Below are 18,927 nucleotides of genomic sequence, written 5' to 3' on the forward strand. Positions count from 1 at the left end.
CTGTGTCAGGGCCCCTGCAATCTCTTCCCTTGCCTCCCATAGAAGTCTTAAGATACATCTTATCAGGCCCTTATCAGGGATTTATGCACTTCTATACCCGCTAAAATATATACCTCCTCCTTATTAACCTTAATGTGCTTAGAACTTCACCATCCCAAATAAAATCGCCAGTTACCATGTCTTTCTCCTCAGTGACCACAATTCCACCCAGGCCCTACCCCCAGATCCTTACATATTTTACCCGCTAATCCCTCTAACCTATGCATCTCAGGACACTAAGGGGCAATTTTAGCATGGCCAATCAACCTAACCCGCACATCTTTGGACTGTGGGAGGAAACCGGAGCACCCGGAGGTAGAAAATATTCATTTAAGGTCTCACCCACAGATTGCTCTACGCAGATTGTCCCTATGGTCTCTAATGGGCCCCACTCTTTCCCTGGTTATCCTTTTTCTTAATATATTTATAAAATGCCTTGCAGTTTTCCATAATCTTGTCTGCTAATTATATTTGCCTTCCTAATTTATTTTTTTAAGCACCCTACCCCCTTCCACAGACTATACTCCAGAAGGACCCACCCCTCCCCTCCGTTTTTAGGGCTGTATACCTACCATGTGCTTCCATTTTTAAAAATCAAACTCTTGATATCCCGAGCTCCCTGGACCCGTCACCCTTACCTTTCACTCTCAGAGAAACATGTTGGCCCTGAACTCTCGCTATTTCACTTTTAGAAAGACTCTGACTTCCCAAAAAAAATGTAATCGTGAGTGTTCCGGGCCAATGTTTTCCTTCCAAGAGTGATGGTCTAAGCTCTCGTGGAGCTCAGAATTACAACAGCCTCCAAGCAGCCCTTAAATATTTCATTGGAGGAGTTGGTGTTTAACAACTTTGAAGTGTCACGTACACAAAGTGTGGATTACAGAGGTCAACACTTTAGTTTAAGAAAGTTAATGAGACAATGAATGAGACAGAAAGTGAATGAGGGGCCGAAGAACAATGCCCAAACAAAATAGACAAACACACAGAAGGTGGCAAGAGAAAGATGTGCCAAAAGCGATTGAAAGACAGAAATTAATTTGAGAATGGAAATCGGGAGAGTTACAGGAAAGGAGATACTTTTCAAACGATGAGTTGTGGCACAGGACTAATCCGTTCGAATGAATTGTACACACATACTTAAATATTAAGTTATTTCAATTCTGCCCAGTTGGCAGAATAGATTAGAAAAATATTTGGCACTGCAGAAACAACCAGCCTATTTTGTGATATATTGCACAGGGCATAGAAAGTGCCTCATCAAATAGATACGGACTTCAGACAAATACTGAAGCCAGTGTTTCCTTCATCTTTATTCCTGCTCTCATTTTTTACATCAACAGCAAATGGCCAGTGGCAATATGTAGTCCTTAAAAAGATTGAATAAATGGGGGAGGTGCATTATGAAAGCCACATTGCGCTCTTGTTGAATGGATAATTCAATCGGTGCCCCACAACGCTGTGTCCTCAGCTCCCTACTCTACTCCTTATACACTTATGACTGTGTGGCCAAATTCCCCTCCAACTCAATTTTCATATTTGCTGTAGTGGGTTGGATCTCAAGCATTGACGAGACAGAGTACAGGAAAGAGATTAATTTTGCCATATCTCCATACAATCCAGTAAATAAATATTTCCTTTGTACCCATTTCCTGTTGACTTAAAGCAGAAATGATGATTTAGCACACTGAAGTCCTGAAAAAAAAAGAAAAGCATCCCTTGAGTACACAACTCATCTACATCTGTGTCACAACTTGGTGCTGATCTGTAATCAAGAAACTGGTATCGAAGTAGTGTAGCAGACTGCAAACTGAAGAAAGATATTTACAGAGACTGCAGCTTATTCAGTATGATTGTGAATTGAGATCTGCAAACTTGGACAATTATAATAAGAGAATTATACTCCCAATATAAAGTTCTCATTTGTCTCAAGGTGATGTGGCTTGATTGAAAAGCACTTTGGAAAATTTAGGAGGTTCTTGGCAGTATACTAAGGATGTAGATGCACAAAACAAATAATTCAAAATTTATATTTTTCCATGTTTCACGTTTGAAGATTAAAAAAAGTTTCGAACAGCATGTTAAAAAAATTAGTATCCGCAGGAAGCATCAATGATGTTGTGGCAGAGATTAAATTACAGCCATTCTCCATTTTCACAAGGGAGTTAAAAATGCACTGTGGGTTAATGTTGTTAAGCACTGAAAGAAAACAATATTTAAAAACATGGTTACAAGATTTACTCCTCACACAAAAAACAAAACATTCAATTGGCATATTTTAGATTTTATGCCAGTAAATTGTTTAATTTGAGGAAGCACAGAAAAAACACACAAAAACAATCTGCAATATATGAATGAAGTAAAATATCTGTGTTACTCAAAGATGTCCTTTAACAGAAGCATGTGCTGTCACCGGACTTTATATCCAGCACTTGCTCAAGTCGCATTTTCTATTTAGACAAATTAGTAATCGCGTTTAGACATTTAGAATAAAAATATTGCGCTTGGGTCTTAAATATGAAATAGAAAGGAAAAAGGACAGACAGGTCGACAATAATATACCATCTCAGCACATCATGGAAACATTCCAAAGTGTTTAACAGAAAATGAAACACCAGAAATGGGTTTAAAATAAATAAGCCACAGTGAGGTGCAGTTTGGAAGTGAGGTGCAATTTGGATGCCAGTGCAATTGAGTCACAGTATCATACTCGCATGAGGAACCCATTCTAACTGAAACAGTGAGTTGCAGAAGGTGGGAAAACCTATGAATATCTTGACTGGGTGTCACAGCAGCTGACTTCTTCCAAAAGGGGAGATAAATACATTAGCTACATGTATGTTCTAAAATTGCAACATTACTTCCCTATACAACTCTACATTTTCCATTATACCATCGAGCTCTTTGTCCAGCAGCATAATGCCAAGCGTGACAGACAGTGCTCTACCTGAAGTAGCCACAAGGTCATGACAGCTATGATCATTCATTAAAAAATCATTTTGGGGGACAAAGGATAGAATGTTTGTTATCACCTGCACAATGTCAGGGAACTTTTGAGGGAAAATGAAAGATATTTTTATGCAGTAAAAAAACTATTGCAAAGAAAATGAGACATCTAAACAAAAGCAAAATACTGTGGATGTTGGAAATCTGAAATAGAATCAGTGCAGAAAGAGGCCATTCAGCCCATCGAGTCTGCACCGACCACAATCCCACCCAGGCCCTACATATTTTACCCCCTAATCCCTCCAATCTACACATCTCAGGACACTAAGGGGCAATTTTAGCATGGCCAATCAACCTAACCCGCACATCTTTGGACTGTGGGAGGAAACCGGAGCACCTGGAGGAAACCCACGCAGACACGAGGAGAATGTGCAAACTCCACACAGACAGTGACCCAAGCCGGGAATCGAACCCAGGTCCCTGGCGCTGTGAAGCAGCAGTGCTAACCACTGTGCTACCGTGCCGCCCGTAATAAAAACAGAACATGCTGGAAAAACTCAGCAGGTCTGGCAGCATCTGTGGAGAGAGACATCGAGTTAACGTCGAGTCCAAATAATTCTTCCTTCAGAGTCATTGTCTCAAGAGTCATATGGATTCGAAACATTTACTGTTTCTTTCTCCACAGATGCTGCCAGACCTGCTGACACATCCAAAAGGAATTTTGATTGAACCTGAATGTCTGAGTCTTACTTTCAGTTCCTTTTTCATTTTGTAGATTGCTCTCTGTTTGTCCAAAAGAGCATCAAAAGCATTCTGCTTTTCATTGTCAGGTTTCAGGTGGCCTGATAGTTATAGTCCATGCCATAACCACATGGCTCAATCCCAAACTCAGAATATCATCACTTCAGCACTGCATCAGTATATCATTTTTAAATATGTTCAAACCGATGATTCAGATTTAGACAAGTTATGCCACACCCTGGGACTTCTGTTCTATGGATTCATTCTCAGTTGGGCAGCACGGTGGCACAGTGGTTGGCACTGCTGCCTCACAGCGCCAGGGACCCAGGTTCGATTCCTGGCTTGGGTGACTGTGTGGAGTTTGCACATTCTCCCCATGTCTGTGTACGTTATCTCTGGGTGCTCCGGCTTCCTCCCACAGTCCAAAGATGTATGGGTTAGCTGGATTGGCCATGCTAAATTGCCTCTTAGTGTCAGGAGGACTAGCTAGGGTAAATGCATAGGGTTATGGGGATATGGCGTAGACTATAACTATCAGGCCACCTGAAACCTGACAATGAAAAGCAGAATGCTTTTGATGCTCTTTTGGACAAACAGAGAGCAATCTACAAAATGAAAAAGGAACTGAAAGTAAGACTCAGACATTCAGGTTCAATACAGGGCCTGGGGGGGGGGTTGCGGTCGATGCAGACTCGATGGGCCAAATGGCCTCCTTCTGCACTGTATGATTCTGTGATATCTATGATTCTAATAAGAATTGCATTGATATTGTCCAAATTGATTTTTATTTCGGGCCACCAGAGCTATGAGGGGAAAAGGATATTTCTATGAAATAGGGTTGGAAAATTATTCCAATATACAGCTGCACAGTTAACTCAAGGTGAAAAATCAAAATGAATTTTTTCTTCTTGCATTTATTTCAGATTCACAATTCTTGCGAACGATTTGTTTTCTTACGGTATGTTACTGATTACAAAACATCTTCTGGAGGTGGACTGGATTAGAAAACCTACCAAGAAGATTTTCGCAACCAAGGGCAAAAGTGAGTGAGTGCCAGCGAGAGCGAGTAATCAAGTGATTTCCTGGCTGCAAGAATATACAGGGATGCAGTTGCTGCAACTCCCAACTTATCAAAATAATTGAGTGCTCCAACTTTAATCTGCTAATGTTAAATGTTTCAAAACAAAATATTAACTGGTTTAAAAAATTCTTCAGCATTAAAACTTGTCACCTGCTGGAAGCAGTACCAAGCCCCAGGAATCTTCAGATTATTGCGCTGGAAGCCTTACTTGGCCATTTTAGGTGGAGGAGGTTGGCTAGTCACTAATTTTGACAGAGACATTGCTCCAAAGCTGACATTCCATACAGGTTTGCTTTCTCCTCGCCATTATTCAGCAATATAATGTCTTTACATGGTTTGCTGTTCTTTGCCAGTTCAGCTAAAACACACTGGAAGGCAGCGATAATGTCAAACTCAACCGTCATGGGTGAAGCCTTATTTAGCAAGTCGAAAATGTCACTCAACCATTCTGATTCAATTACACTTTGTGGCAGCCACGGCAGTAAGGGTACACAACTACCGAAAGCCTGCATTCCCAGAAACCAAAGCTCTGAGATTTGATCCCAAGCTTCGTGGTATCTCTCGGTCACCACAATCTGCGTTCGGTCAACAACCTCCTCCAGCTGAGTTGTATGTGCTTTGGATAGAAAGTGAATCGCCCCTCGGAAAAAGCCCCTGGATACTGTGGTTCCTTGTAACACTAAAGAAAAAAGCATTACTTTCAATATATAACTTGGAAGACAAATTCAACCATATCTTCATTACAAATTCATGCCAAATCGGAGAACAACTTCTTGGCCTCCAAAATAGAGGATATGCATTTGTCTGCCTTAACATCCTCTTCACATTTCCCATTCACGGTCTTTCCTGAACTTCTCAAATCTCTTACAAAGGCAGCCCAGACTCCAAACCCTCTAGCTTCATTTAATCCGTCTCCATGAAACCCAACTCCTTCAGTGATGTCAGTGACACCACTTTATTCATCATTCTGCTCCCGTCTGTCCTAGTATATCTCTGACAAAGACTTCTTCTGCCCTTGCAGAATGACCTCTGCTATCCCCAACATTGTATGCAAATTGATATCAAGCCACTTATTCTTTTCTCCAGCGTTATACTTTTACAGGTGCACAGCACTATTTATTCTATAAGCTTCTCTCCACAAACTACTCAAAACTGTATTAGTTTTACATTGTATGCAGTGCTTGGAGATCGCGATGATGATTAGGGTTGGAGGAATGGTTGGGTTAAACAATTCGCTTTTTGTACCTGGTGTGCCAGCAAGTATGCGACTCATCATCAGACCCAGAGTGGTGAAGTTAGCAGCAAGAATCAAGTGACGTTGGCTATAAAGCAATGACTGTAGGGATTCCATTAACAAACTAAGTAAAGATGAGAAACATTCTTCCTGCCTGCAGCAACAGATAAAAAGGGCAAGGGTAAGCAAAACTTAAAACAGTGCAGGAACCTCCCCCCACCCTTAATAAATATCAGGTCTCACCAAGAATCATTGTGAAACCCATTCAACAACTTAATTATTTTAAATACCATTTTCGGTCCGGAGAGAGAAATCAATAAATTATCGCCAGCCTGTAATCAGCAGTTCATTTGTGAAAATAGATGTTGAATATTAGATACGGGAAAAAGATGCCTGACCATTTAGTAAATTGAAACACTGAGTAAATAGTTTTAATAGTGAATTTCAAAACTGTCAATATTCAGCTTTCTGATAGCTCAGCAGATTAACACAGCGAGTCGTCAAATCATACCACCTGGGAAGGACTCAGGATTGATCCATCAACCCAGGCAGGAATCTGCCAGCCTCACCTGGTCAAACCAATACATGACTCCAGTCCTACACAAATTGAATCTTAATGCTCATTGATCAAATAGGATAGACAAAAGAACTTGCAGGGGATGATGGGCCTCATGTGTAATGCCCCACAACTGAATTATCTGCTAGCAGTCACTGGTAAAACTTATGCATGCGCCACAATAATTTGAACACCGTACTATGTCCCAGCAAAAAGTCATGCCTTCTGGAGAAGTGGAAAGGATATATTGAAGGGGAATTAAAGATACATATTCATAAACCGTGTTTGTACTTTCGATGAACAGTATCACAGGCAGAGCATTAGTGGTTGGAGTAATTAAAACAAAATGGTGCCACGGGTGGCATAGTGGTTAGCACTACTGTCTCTCAGCGCCAGGGACCCAGGTTCAATTTCAGCCTTGGGTTACTGTCTGTGTGAAGTTTGCATTTCTCCCTGTGTCTGCGTGGGTTTCTTCCAGGTGCTCCAGTTTCCTCCCACAGTCCAAAGATGTGCGGGTTCGGTTGATTAGCCATGCTAAACTGACCCTAGTGTCGGGGGATTAGCAGGATAAATATGTGGGGTTTTGGGAATAGGGCCTGGGTGGGATTGTGGTTGGTACCGACTCGATGGGCCAAATGGCCTCCTTCTGTACTGTAGGGATTCTATGATTCACTATCCTGACAAGTCCGTCTCTTGCATTGTCAAAGCGGTTGATTTTCCTGGCTTGTTTCTGCCCTGACACTGGACAAGAAGAACATACTCAAAGTACATGTGCTTGTCCAGCCATTGGAGCATTGCTATCGCCCATCCTGGAATCTGGCCCAGAACCTGGGCCTTTGGCCGGATGAAATGGGAAAAATATAAATGTAGCTACAGCACTGGGCCTCTGCATGGAGTTTTCCAGCTGCTGATGGAGTTTAATAAGCTCATTTTGATCAACTCCAGCCCAGACTGAAAAACAACAATTTGCCGCAGCTTATGTTTTGTATATAAATTGCAATTACTTGTTGCATTGAAGGGTATAGCACTGAGCTCTGCTAAACTTTTATTTCCTAACCATTGTTTATTTTTTCTCCAGACTCATTCACTAAGCTTCTGCCTTCCATTTCAATTTCTGATTTTGTCTCACCCAAATTCACCTTTAGCTTCCCAAGCCCCTGCCAACAATTATACACTAAATATTGTAAACCTCCTGTCTGGGGGTGGGGTACTGAGTACCTGATCAACGCAGGCTCTGTTACCACAAGGTTTAGAAAAATTCCACAGGCCGTTCGAAGACTCATCTCTGCATCATCCGGCAAAATCAGTGCATTTTGAGAAGAACTGAAGACCTCCCACTGTTGTGTGAAATAACGAAGAAGCAGAACATGAAACCCATGTGAAATTAAGATCCTCCGAGGGATGTCCTCAGCCGAAAGGTGACAGAATCCAGGTAACAGGAACCTATACGTGGAGACATACCATTAGTAAAACACTGCATGTGCACTCAAATGGCGAGACACAGCTTTCTATCTATAATCTTCAACATAATTTTAGCCATAACTATCTTAAAAGTTAAAAATTGAGTTAGTGATCTTTCATAGTTAACGGGTATAGTTGCACTACTGTTTCATCATTTAGTTTCAAACCTCATTAATCTGCCAGCTAAAGCATTTCACATGAACATTAGTAATAATCATGATGCTGAAAAGCCAAAAAGGAGGTAACTTCTCAAACTGAACTCTAAATTTAGCAACAGACGGAATGGCTATAATTTTTCAGCAACAAATCAGATCACATGTTCAAAACCCTATCTCCTGAGCACAGAAAGTCTGAAGTGTGGCATGGAAAACACCTAGGAAGTGTTCATTGATTCAGCCAGTGATAATTTAACAGTTTGTCTGTGAGGAGTGAGGTCACTTTAGCAAGGTGTAGCTGTGATAATTGTGGCAAATTATACATTGGTGCACCCCATCCCCCCCCAAAAAAAAATTTGAGATTTTCTTTGGCCACTGAATGATAGAAGTAGAACACCAGCCGAAGCGAAGCTCTGACCCATCAGGTTGAGAGGTTAATATTACAATGCACAATATTAGTGATCATTAAATGGACTCCATTTAATGCTGTATCATATTTTCATTCTTACCTCAAGGCGTCTTTAGACCAGGTTGTTGCCTCGGAGCTCTCAGCTAGCGATAGTCCTTTCACTTGATTGTCTAGGTCATCAGATTTTATTGGACATTCAAACAACACCTGAGCATAACGAATCAGAAAAGGCAGTACATCACAGATTTCCTGTCTGAGTGCATAAGTCTCTTCAGCCATCCACGCGCCCAGAATCCGGACTGAAGCAAATAGGAATGGACTCCACAGCTGTTCCTCTGTAACCTACGGTATAGGGAAGAGTAAACAAGTGTGAACTGCATTTGCTTTTTAAAATATATAAAAGAATTTCACAGCAAAAATGTGTACTGCAAGAGATTGAAACTAAGCTTCGACGCCATAAGTCTTGGAGTCAGAGAGGATAACAGCATAGAAACAGGCCCTTCGGCCGAACTTGTCCATGCTGCCCCTTTGTTTTTAACCACTAAGCTAGTCCCAATTGCCCTCATTTGGCCCATATTCCTCGATAGCCATCTTACCCATGTAACTGTCTAAATGCTTTTTAAAAGACAAAATTGTACCCGCCTCTACTACTACCTCTGGCAGCTTGTTCCACACACTCACCACCCTCTGAAATAATTGCCCCTCTGGACCCTTTTGTATCTCTCCTCTCGTATCTTAAACCTATGCCCCCCTAATTTTGGACTCCCCTACCTTTGGGAAAAGATGTTGACCATCTAGCTGATCTATGCCCCTCATTATTTTACAGACCTCAATAAGATCACCCCTCAGCCTCCTACACGCCAGAGAAAAAAGTCCCAGTCTATCCAGCCTCTCCTTATAACTCAAACCATCAAGTCCCGGTAGCATCCTAGCAATTTTTTTCTGCACTCTTTCTAGTTTAATAATATTCTTTCTATAATAGGGTGATCAGAACTGTACACACAGTATTCCAAACGTGGCCTTACCAATGTCTTGTACAACTTCAACAAGACGTCCCAACTCTTGTATTCAATGTTCTGACCAATGAAACCAAGCATGCCAAATGCCTTCTTCACCACTCAGATTGCAATAAGCAAGTGAGGTCTGCACCACTGGAGAGGAATTGTTAAAACTGCACCCAGTGTTTCTCAGAAGAATATATTGACTCCCACAGGATTAAACATCACTCATTCTGTCATCCTAAAAATATCTTGTAGAACAAGGAAGTAAGACTGAGCTTGGAAAATAGGGCTTAAACATTTACAACATTTGTAAACCTTCAACCACTGCAACCTTCATACTCATCTGATAGAAATTCAGTTTCCCCTTTGGCACTTGCTGTCTACTTTTCTTGGTTACTTTCTTGAGATCAATTTAAAAGTTTGCCTGCAATGATGGCCAATTGGACTGTACCAAGTGTACTGCACACTGTTCCAACTGAATCTGTGGTTTGATAATTTCTGAACTCTCTCAAGCAGTTATGGGCGGCACGGTAGTACAGTGGTTAGCGCTGCTGCTTCACAGCTCCAGGGTCCCGGGTTCGATTCCCGGCTCGGGTCACTGTCTGTGTGGAGTTTGCACATTCTCCTCGTGTCTGCGTGGGTTTCCTCCGGGTGCTCCGGTTTCCTCCCACAGTCCAAAGATGTGCGGGTTAGGTTGATTGGCCAGGTTAAAAATTGCCCCTTAGAGTCCTGAGATGCGTAGGTTAGAGGGATTAGCGGGTAAAATATGTGGGGGTAGGGCATGGGTGGGATTGTGGTCGGTGCAGACTCGATGGGCCGAATGGCCTCCTTCTGCACTGTAGGGTTTCTATGATTTCTATGAGTTATCAAATATAATAGTACAGCTGGGAACCAACTCCCTCGCCCCACCCCAATCTGGCCGAGATCGAGAATTTACGATCTGTTGTGAAAACATAACAGCAGTGTGTGACAGCCCGATAGTTTATCATTTCTTACAACTTCAAACAACAGCAGTAAGAATTTCCACCATACAAAATATACTTTCAGAGGTGAGACAGGCACTGTTTCAAGTCCACATCCACTAGTGACCATAACACAAAATATTGAACGTGGGAAATGCATTAATTGCACTGCATTCATGAAATGGTTAAGGGCCTGCATTACACTAATCAAATATAAAAGAGAACTCTGAACTACGTTATTCTGACATAAATATATGATTACATTCACCCCACTGGGGTGGCACAGTAGCTAGCACTGCTGCTTCACAACGTCAGGGCTCCGGGTTCAATTCCCGGCTTGGGTCACTGTCTGTGCAGTTTGCGCGTTCTTCCCGTGTCTGCGTGGGTTTCCTCCGGGTGATCCAGTTTCCTCCCACATTCTGAAAGACGCGCTGGTTAGGTGCATTGACCCAGACAGGCACCGGACTACGGCGACTAGGCTAATTTCACAGTAATTTCATTGCAGTGTTCGTGTAACCCTTACTTGTAACTAATAAATCAACTTTACTTGACTTCAACCCACCATCCCAAGCTTCCCACTGTGAACAATATTAAATGGGCTAGATCAAAGGCAAAAACAATAACCTGAACATTCGTGAATGTTTGAATGTGAGGATTCAAAACCAAAGCAACATAATCTGCACTTTTGACAAATGTGGTTAGAAGAAAATACAAATTACAAATACAGTAAATTATTCCAATGATAGTCACATTTCCATACTTCACCTGCTTAAAATAGCCAATGACTGCTCCAAAAGCCTCCACCATTATCTGTACTAATTGGCTACTTTCAGCTTCTGTTAGACAGACTTTATCCCCAAGTACACAAACCATCATCCCAAACTCAATGATACTGTAACATGCCGTGATGACATCTGGTTTAGAGTTAGCTGCATCCAGGTCTGGGTCCTCCAAACAAATCCGAACTTCCACACAGGCCAGATTCACCATCAGTGCCAGGAATTTACTTCTTGTTTCGGTATTTTCTGCCAGTATCCAGTCTGAACCATAGACAGTCAATAATAAGCCGGCAAGTTTCAGTGCTGGGTCCCGTTGTGAGACACTCAGCTTGCTGCTGAGAATGCTGAAGAGACCAGTGTGAAAGTTCTTTAAGCACCCAGTGAGAGATGGGTCCTCAGTTAGGATAGGTACGGCAGGCAGAAAATGCTGCAAAACGTTACACAGGTTAAATTTCCGGTTATCTTCTTCTGTAGCAAACTGTTCACTGAGCTTGATCAGTACCTTCAAAAGGTCGAGCTTACAAGTTTTCCAACACTTGTTTTCCATTGCATTCAGGAGAGTGACAAGAAGACACAGTGCCTGCTCGTGGCCATGACTTTGGTTTAGATAAGCCTGACATAATGCTGACACTGTTCCTTGAGTTACTAGATGTTTCTGACCCTGAGGATGGGCAGATATCGCATGGAGACATTGGTAACAGTCATCGATCATTGGTGTGAAGGTGGCAACATCTGCTCCAGAGTCTACTTCTGAACTAATAATTTCATTAAAAATCGGGATTTTGTTGAGGATTTGTGGGTGAGTAACCAATTCTGGATTTGTGGAAAAACATGCAAGCAGAGTAATGCCGAGAGCTCGGAAAATTTGGCTGGGACAGCCGTGTGGTGACTCCTTGGTAATAAGAAGTCGGTTTGGGAAAGAGAATCCAATTGCATCAAATATCCGTCGCCGGGTTCCCGCATCAATTTCACCTGCCTTCACCACCTTGGTCACCTAAAAGAAACACATTTAATTCAATGCATTGTCAAACACTGAATGATGCTGCACAAAACTGTCAGGAACAGTCTTTCAATTGTCTAATCAGTTCAATGGTAGTGATTTTTTTTCAGTTTTTTTCCCCCAAATGGAATACAAATCAAAAGGTTATTTCTTTATTCTTTCATGGGGTGGATGGGTGTCTCTGGCAAGGCTAGCATTTGTTGCCCTTGAGTTGAGGGGCTTTATCAGCCATTTCACAGGGCAGTTAAAATTCAACCACATTGCTGTGGGTCTGGAGTAACATGTGGGCCAGAACAGGCAAGGGGACTCGTGAACTAGATGGGTTTTTATGACAATCAATGATACCTGTCATGGTCACAATCATTGATTATAGCTTTATATTCCAGATTTATTAATTGAATTTAAATTCCATAGATGCCATGTTGGAGCATTAACCTGGATCTCTGGATTATTAGTCCAGTGACATTAATTTGCACTATCGTTTCCTCATAAGAAATAGGAGCAAGTGTAGGCCAATCAGCCCATCAGACCTTTTCTGCTACTTCAGAACATAGCCGATCTGATTGTCGCCTTAACTCCACTTTCCTGCTCAAGTTAACCCTCGAGTCCTTCACCAATTTTTTTTCTAACTCAGCCTCAAACAGATTCAATGACTCAGTCTCCACTGCCTGCTGGAAAGTTAATTCCAAACATTAGTGATCCTCAGAAAAAAAATCCTCATCTTCATCTTAAATTGGGACCAACGTAATTGGGCATCTACTCTGTCGAACCACCTCAGAACCATATGTTTCAACCAGATCCATCTCATTTGTTCTGAACGCCAATGAATATAAACCTTTCCACCATTTCAACCTTTCCCCAGAAAGAAAACCAACCTCTTCACCCCAGGAATCAGCCAAGTGAGCTTTCTCTGAATCATTTCCAACACATGTATATCCCTCTAAAGTAAGCAGAGCAAAAACATTCACCCTCTTTTAAGCGCAGTCTCGCCAATAATCTGTACATTTGTATCAAACCTTCCCTACTTTTATACTCCATCCCCATTGCAATAAAAGCCAATATTCTATTTGCCTTCCTAATTACTTGCTATAGCTGCATGCTAACCTTTTGTGCATCATGTACTTATGATTGCTCTACACTGTAGAATCCTGCAGTCCCTCTGTTTGCAAACTCTTTTTATGCTCTTCACCACTTGCTTTCCCACTGAAATTCGTATTGCAGCCAAATTTGTTGATGATACAATCTGCCTCATGTCAATATAGTTGAGGTCCCAGTACAAATTCTGATTTGCCTTTCCTGGATCACTCGTCCAGACCTCTGAATTGCGAGCCTGTCAACATGACCACGATAAATGCAGTATTCCTAAATAACCTGGCTTCATAATTTAACCTTTTAAATCCCTGTTTTATTCTAGTGAACCTGCATTGACCTCCTCCAAGGCTAACATGCCTCAGAAAGGGTGTGTCGAAAATTGCGTGCACTCCTGATGGGATCTGACCAACCCTCTGTACAAATGCAGAGTAACTCTCCCCACTTGGGCCTCTTGAAAGAAAGGACAAAAATCCATTAACCTCAAATTATTTCCATACTTGTGCATTAACCTTCAGTGATTTGTGCACATACAACCAAATCCCTTTGATCATCCATAGTTACTGGTTTCTCATCAAGAAAATATTCAGATTTGTTCATGCTGGATCCAAAGTGGATGTCCTCACACTTCACACAGCTACAGATTTGCTTAGAACTTAATCTGTCCATGTCCCTTCTTGCTCCCATGTATACAATTTACTGTGCTCTTTAATATAGTGTCTTCTGCAAACATGGTACTCTCCATTCCTTCATCCATGTCAATGATTGTTATGGTAAAAGGTGGAGACTCTAATTAGAATTTTCAATTTCCATACATTCTGACGACTACTATCCCACCAATTGTCATTCAGTGTCACAAAGTTCTCTCCAATTCTGCTTGCTTTTAGTTTTGTGAATAATCTCTTGCGGGTAAGGTACTATAGAAATGCAAGTCCCTGACTGGTTATACAAACTCATCCACTTAAAACTCAAATTAAAATTATTTTTATTCACTTGTGTGCTCACCAATGTTGTTGGAGAACTCAATACCTTTTTTGTCACAACCATCTGCTCAACTCAAATCTCAGGAGGAACATTTTGCATTGTAATTTTCTCCCTCACACAGCTACTTACATGTCTTCACCAAATAAATCTGCCAGATAAGCACAAGCCCTTGTTTTATTGAAGCACTGTTTCACATAGGGAGTAGTGGAAATCTAGAGCTCTCTTCCCTAACAGCTGTTGAGGCCAAATCAATTTAAAATTTCAAAACAGAATCACAGAATTGTTATGGTGCTGGAGGTGGTCATTTGGCCCATTGTAACTGCATCAACTCTCCAAATGAGCATCATGACTTAGTCAAAACGGAAGTGGAGAGACTCTTGTTAGTCAAGGGTTTTAAGGATTATAGAACCAAGGGAGGTAGATAAGAGTTACAATACAGATCAAGCATGGACTAAATAAGCAACAGGGTGAACCCGATGACTGAATGTTCTGCTCCTTTTCCTTTGTTCCTACTTTATATTGGTGATCAACACCAAGTATAAAACACTCAGAAATGTATAACTACTAAAGATGAAGATTTTCAGCTTTAATCGTGATGGCTTAAAGTTGACTCAACAGCGTCTAAAGTTACTGCAGCGGTCAGTAATGTTCATTTAAAATGGAAGCTTTTATTTTTAAAAAGCCATATCCCAATTTCAGTTATTCTTCCCTCAGCCAGGATTGCACTAAATATTATTCAAGTAAATTGAAAATAAGGGAAATTAACTGCTTAATGAAGTGGCAAGTCACAGCAGGCAAAATAAATGCTTAAATTTAATAAGTTGAAATATAAATTTATTTCAATACACTGGGAAACTTGGGTGTAAAATTCTCAGATTGTTACAGTTAGTTTGAACAGAGAAAGAAAAACAGTATATTTGTATTAGACTGGAATACTAAAAGATTCTTACCAGTAAAAGAGCTGCAAACTGTTCACTATCATTTTTTGCATCTTGCAGAACCTGGAGACATTGTTCGAGTGCTTTGCTCCTTGCCCCATCTTCAGTCCCACATGGATTTTCTGAATTTGATGCCATTAGTGCAATCCCAACTGCAATAAAACATTTAACAAATTCTGAGCAGATTTCAATAAAATGGTGAGTTTCAGCAGAAAATGATTCAGGTTTTGCAAATGGAAATAGATTTTCACAGCTTGACAAAAACATTTAGAAATACTTGAGTAAGCACAAGAATGACAATTTCACCCAACACCAACCCTTTAGCGAAAGCCAAATACTGTGGATGCTTTCATATCTGGGTAAGACAATAAGTGATACATAACCAAAACATCAATTGAGATAGAATCATAGAATCCTACAATACAGGAGGCTATTCGGCCCATTGAATCTGCACCGACCACAACCCCACCCACACCTATCCCCATAACCCCATGGATTTACCCCAGCTAGTCCCCTTGACAAGAAGGGGCAATTTAGCATGGCTAATCCACCTAATCTGCACATCTTTGGAGTGTGGCAGGAAACTGGAGCACCTGGAGGAAGCGCACACAGACACGGGGAGAACATGCAAGCTCCACACAATGTGAGAGATTTATAAACATCTCAATTCATATAAAGGTACCATTAGCAGGTATAAAAATTAATTAGACTGGAGAAGCAATCTTCAAAAACAAATTGATTAAAAACAAACATTTAAAGAGTGTCCAAAAACTGTCCCCCACACACAAACGTTTTTGAATGAGAACAAAATCTAATGCAAACTAAAACAAGCGAAATAGACACTCAACTGATCAATAAATAAGTTCTCCAAAAATGTCATAAAGAAGAAATAGATCTCCCTATGTGGAATTTTGTGCATCTGCAACAGTTCTGCAAGTATTGCTAGACTAAAGCGAGGGATGCTATTTATCTCCAGTCGCAAACTCCAGTTCCAAGCCACTGATTCTACCCTTCTCCCTGGCAACTCTCTGAAGTGGAACAGGACTATTTACAGTCTTGTTTTCGTATTTGACACCACGATGAGCTTCCGGCCATGCGTCCTTTCCATCAACAGGACTGACTCCTCCACTCTGCCCCTGCCTCAGCTCATCTGAAGCTGAAATCCTCACTCATGCCCTTGTTGCCCAACTTGATTATTTCAATGTTCCCTTGGCGAGTGCTCCATCTTCACCCTTATCCAAATCTCTACTGCTCATATTCTACCTCAATCCAAATCCTATTTATCCATCAATATCACACTGTGACCTGTGGTGGTTCTCATCCCACAATGTCTCGATTTTAAAATTCACATCCTCTTAATCTCTGTAACCTCCAGCCCTGAAGGATCACTGCATTCCTCGAAATCTGGTCTCTTGTGCCTCCCAGATTATAATTACTCCATCATAGAGGACTGTGCCTGCAGCTGCCTAGCTCTTAAGCTCTGGCATTTCCTTCCTAAACCTCTCCATCTCCCTCGTGGCATTGGAGACCATTCTTAAAATATACCTGTTTGACCAAACCTTTGGTCATCTGTCTGAATTGCATCTAATTTGGCTTAGTGTCAATCTGTTGTTTTGTAACACTCCTCTGAAGCATTTTGGCAAGTGTTAGATAAATGCAAGCTAATGTAGCTGCTTAAGAATGGAATGCTTCCCATTTCAGGCATGCAGGTCAGATGGAGAGTAAAGCTTTCACTGCCCCAATTTCAGAATGAAACCCACCAGTTGTAACATTTCCTATGAGAGTCATATCCAATCCCAAAGTGCTGCAAAATTGACCCACATCCCACTGCTCCTTAGAAACTGGACTAGACTACCAAATTTCAAACACTGCCAAAAAAAATTTACACCAGCAGAGTGCTGGAGTTTGGTCAGGCATTTAACCTAGAGGTTAGATAATAAATTAACAAACTGTTTCCAACATAAATAACATTTCCTTGCTAAAGCTGATAAGCATGATGCTATCAATAATTTAATTTTATACCAAATATTCAAATACTTTCACTTGATGAAAACACATGTTGTAACAAAGCACCTTTTCTCAACATTGGTAGGAGTTAAATAAAAGATCTCCCAAGCAAGAAATTCCAAATCAGCTTATTAATCCCCAAAATACATCACTTACATTCAGAGTCTTCACAAAAACAATAGTGATATTTATCTCCAAGGCCCCATAATCCTAGAAGTTTTTTTTGATCATCTATGTTGCAAGATATACCACACTATGGTATATTCACGACTTTGAACTGTTGGGGGCTAGTGAGCCAACCACAAAAGTTTAAAATGAAAGAACAACTTGGCAGCACAGGGGTTAGCACCTGCTGCCTCACAGCACCAGGAACACAAGTTCAATTCCAGCCTTGGGTGTCTGCGTGGAGTTCCACATTCACCTACTGTCTGCGTGGGTTTCCTCTGGGTGCACCAGTTTCCCCCCCCCCCCCCAGTCTAAAAATGTGTAGGTTAGGGGGATTAGCCATGGGAAATGTGTGGGGTTACAGGGATAGGGCATGGGTAAGATACCCTCAGAGTCAATGCAGGCTCAATAGTCTGAATGGCCTCCTTCCACACTGTACAGATTCTAACTTTTTTTTAATACACTCCCTAAAAGTACTTTAAAAACCGTTGGTTATTTTGATGGGCAATGCTCATTGTTTTCCAGGAGCAATCCTGTACACAGCAAGATTCCACAGGCAGCACAGTGGCACGGTGTTTGGCACTGCTGCCTCACAGCACCAGGGACCCAAGTTCATTTGTAGCCTTGAGCGACTGTCTGTGTTGAGTTTGTATGTGTCCCCCCCCGGCCGCCGCACACCCCACAATGTCTGCTTGGGTTTCCTCCAGCCGCACTGGTTTCCACCCACAGCCTAAAGATATGCGGGTTAGGTTGATCGGCCATGCTGAATTGCACCCTAGTGTCAGGGGGATTAGCAGGGTAAATGTGTGGGGTTACGGGGATAGGGCCTGGGTGGGATTGTTGTCAGTGCGGGCTCGATGGCCCTCCCTCTGCACTGTAGGGATTCTACGAAGCAGAAAGGAAAGGGGCGGCTGATTTGATTGTGAGGATGATGGTGCGGGGAGAGGATTCGATGCGGTTGTAACAGGGAACCTTCAGCCCCCCCCCCAAAACCTGAGCCACCTCTCAAATGGCCAAGTGCGGCTTCAGAAAGGCCTCCAGGGAAGCGGCACCAGGGTCGCCCTGGGCGGAGAGTCAGCTTGAACCAGGCTGAAGCCTCACCTGAAGCAAATCATAGACCACAGCGGCACCTTTACTGGGAGCTCTCCCGTTCGGTGGGGGGGGACAGCGCGGCCGCCGGCGACCAAATTAAAGAAGCAGCAAAACCAGAGTCACAAGAGCAGCGACTCACCCTGCACCGCAACAGCAGCATCCGGGGTATGATCAACTCTGACCCCCAAAGCAGCATCCGGGGTATGGTGAACTCTGACCATCCCCCCAAGCAGCATCAGCCAATCAGCACCACCGACCTATCAGAGCTCGACCCATCCCCCCAGCAACCGT

At 42.0% G+C, this 18,927-nt stretch overlaps 1 protein-coding gene across 2 annotated transcripts; it reads right to left on the minus strand.

The window, feature by feature from the left end:
- Positions 1 to 4,493: 4,493 nt before the first annotated feature.
- ncdn (neurochondrin) lies at positions 4,494 to 18,817 on the minus strand. Of its 2 annotated transcripts, none has more exons than XM_078237901.1 (7): positions 18,776 to 18,817; positions 15,385 to 15,524; positions 11,348 to 12,355; positions 8,720 to 8,961; positions 7,813 to 8,037; positions 6,050 to 6,192; positions 4,494 to 5,483 (listed from the first exon to the last, which is right to left on the minus strand). In XM_078237901.1, the coding sequence occupies exons 2-7, from the start codon at positions 15,508 to 15,510 to the stop codon at positions 5,047 to 5,049; spliced, it is 2,181 nt and encodes a 726-aa protein (XP_078094027.1). In that variant the 5' UTR covers positions 15,511 to 15,524; positions 18,776 to 18,817; the 3' UTR covers positions 4,494 to 5,046. The 2 variants fall into 2 exon arrangements, with proteins under 2 accessions (XP_078094027.1, XP_078094026.1); XM_078237900.1 differs by having other exon boundaries at positions 18,646 to 18,798.
- Positions 18,818 to 18,927: the final 110 nt, after the last annotated feature.

The sequence above is a fragment of the Mustelus asterias genome, chromosome 21, assembly GCF_964213995.1.
Source record: "Mustelus asterias chromosome 21, sMusAst1.hap1.1, whole genome shotgun sequence".
NCBI classification, from domain to species: Eukaryota; Metazoa; Chordata; class Chondrichthyes; order Carcharhiniformes; family Triakidae; genus Mustelus; species Mustelus asterias.

Coding starts and splice junctions, on each gene's coding strand:
- ncdn (XM_078237901.1), bottom strand. CDS start 15,510: ATGGCATCAAATTCAGAAAATCCATGTGGGACTGAAGATGGGGCAAGG. Junction 8,038..8,719: donor TGGTCTAAAGACGCCTTGAG/GTAAGAATGAAA, acceptor CTCCACGTATAG/GTTCCTGTTACCTGGATTCT. Junction 5,484..6,049: donor CATACTTGCTGGCACACCAG/GTACAAAAAGCG, acceptor TTTTTTCTTTAG/TGTTACAAGGAACCACAGTA.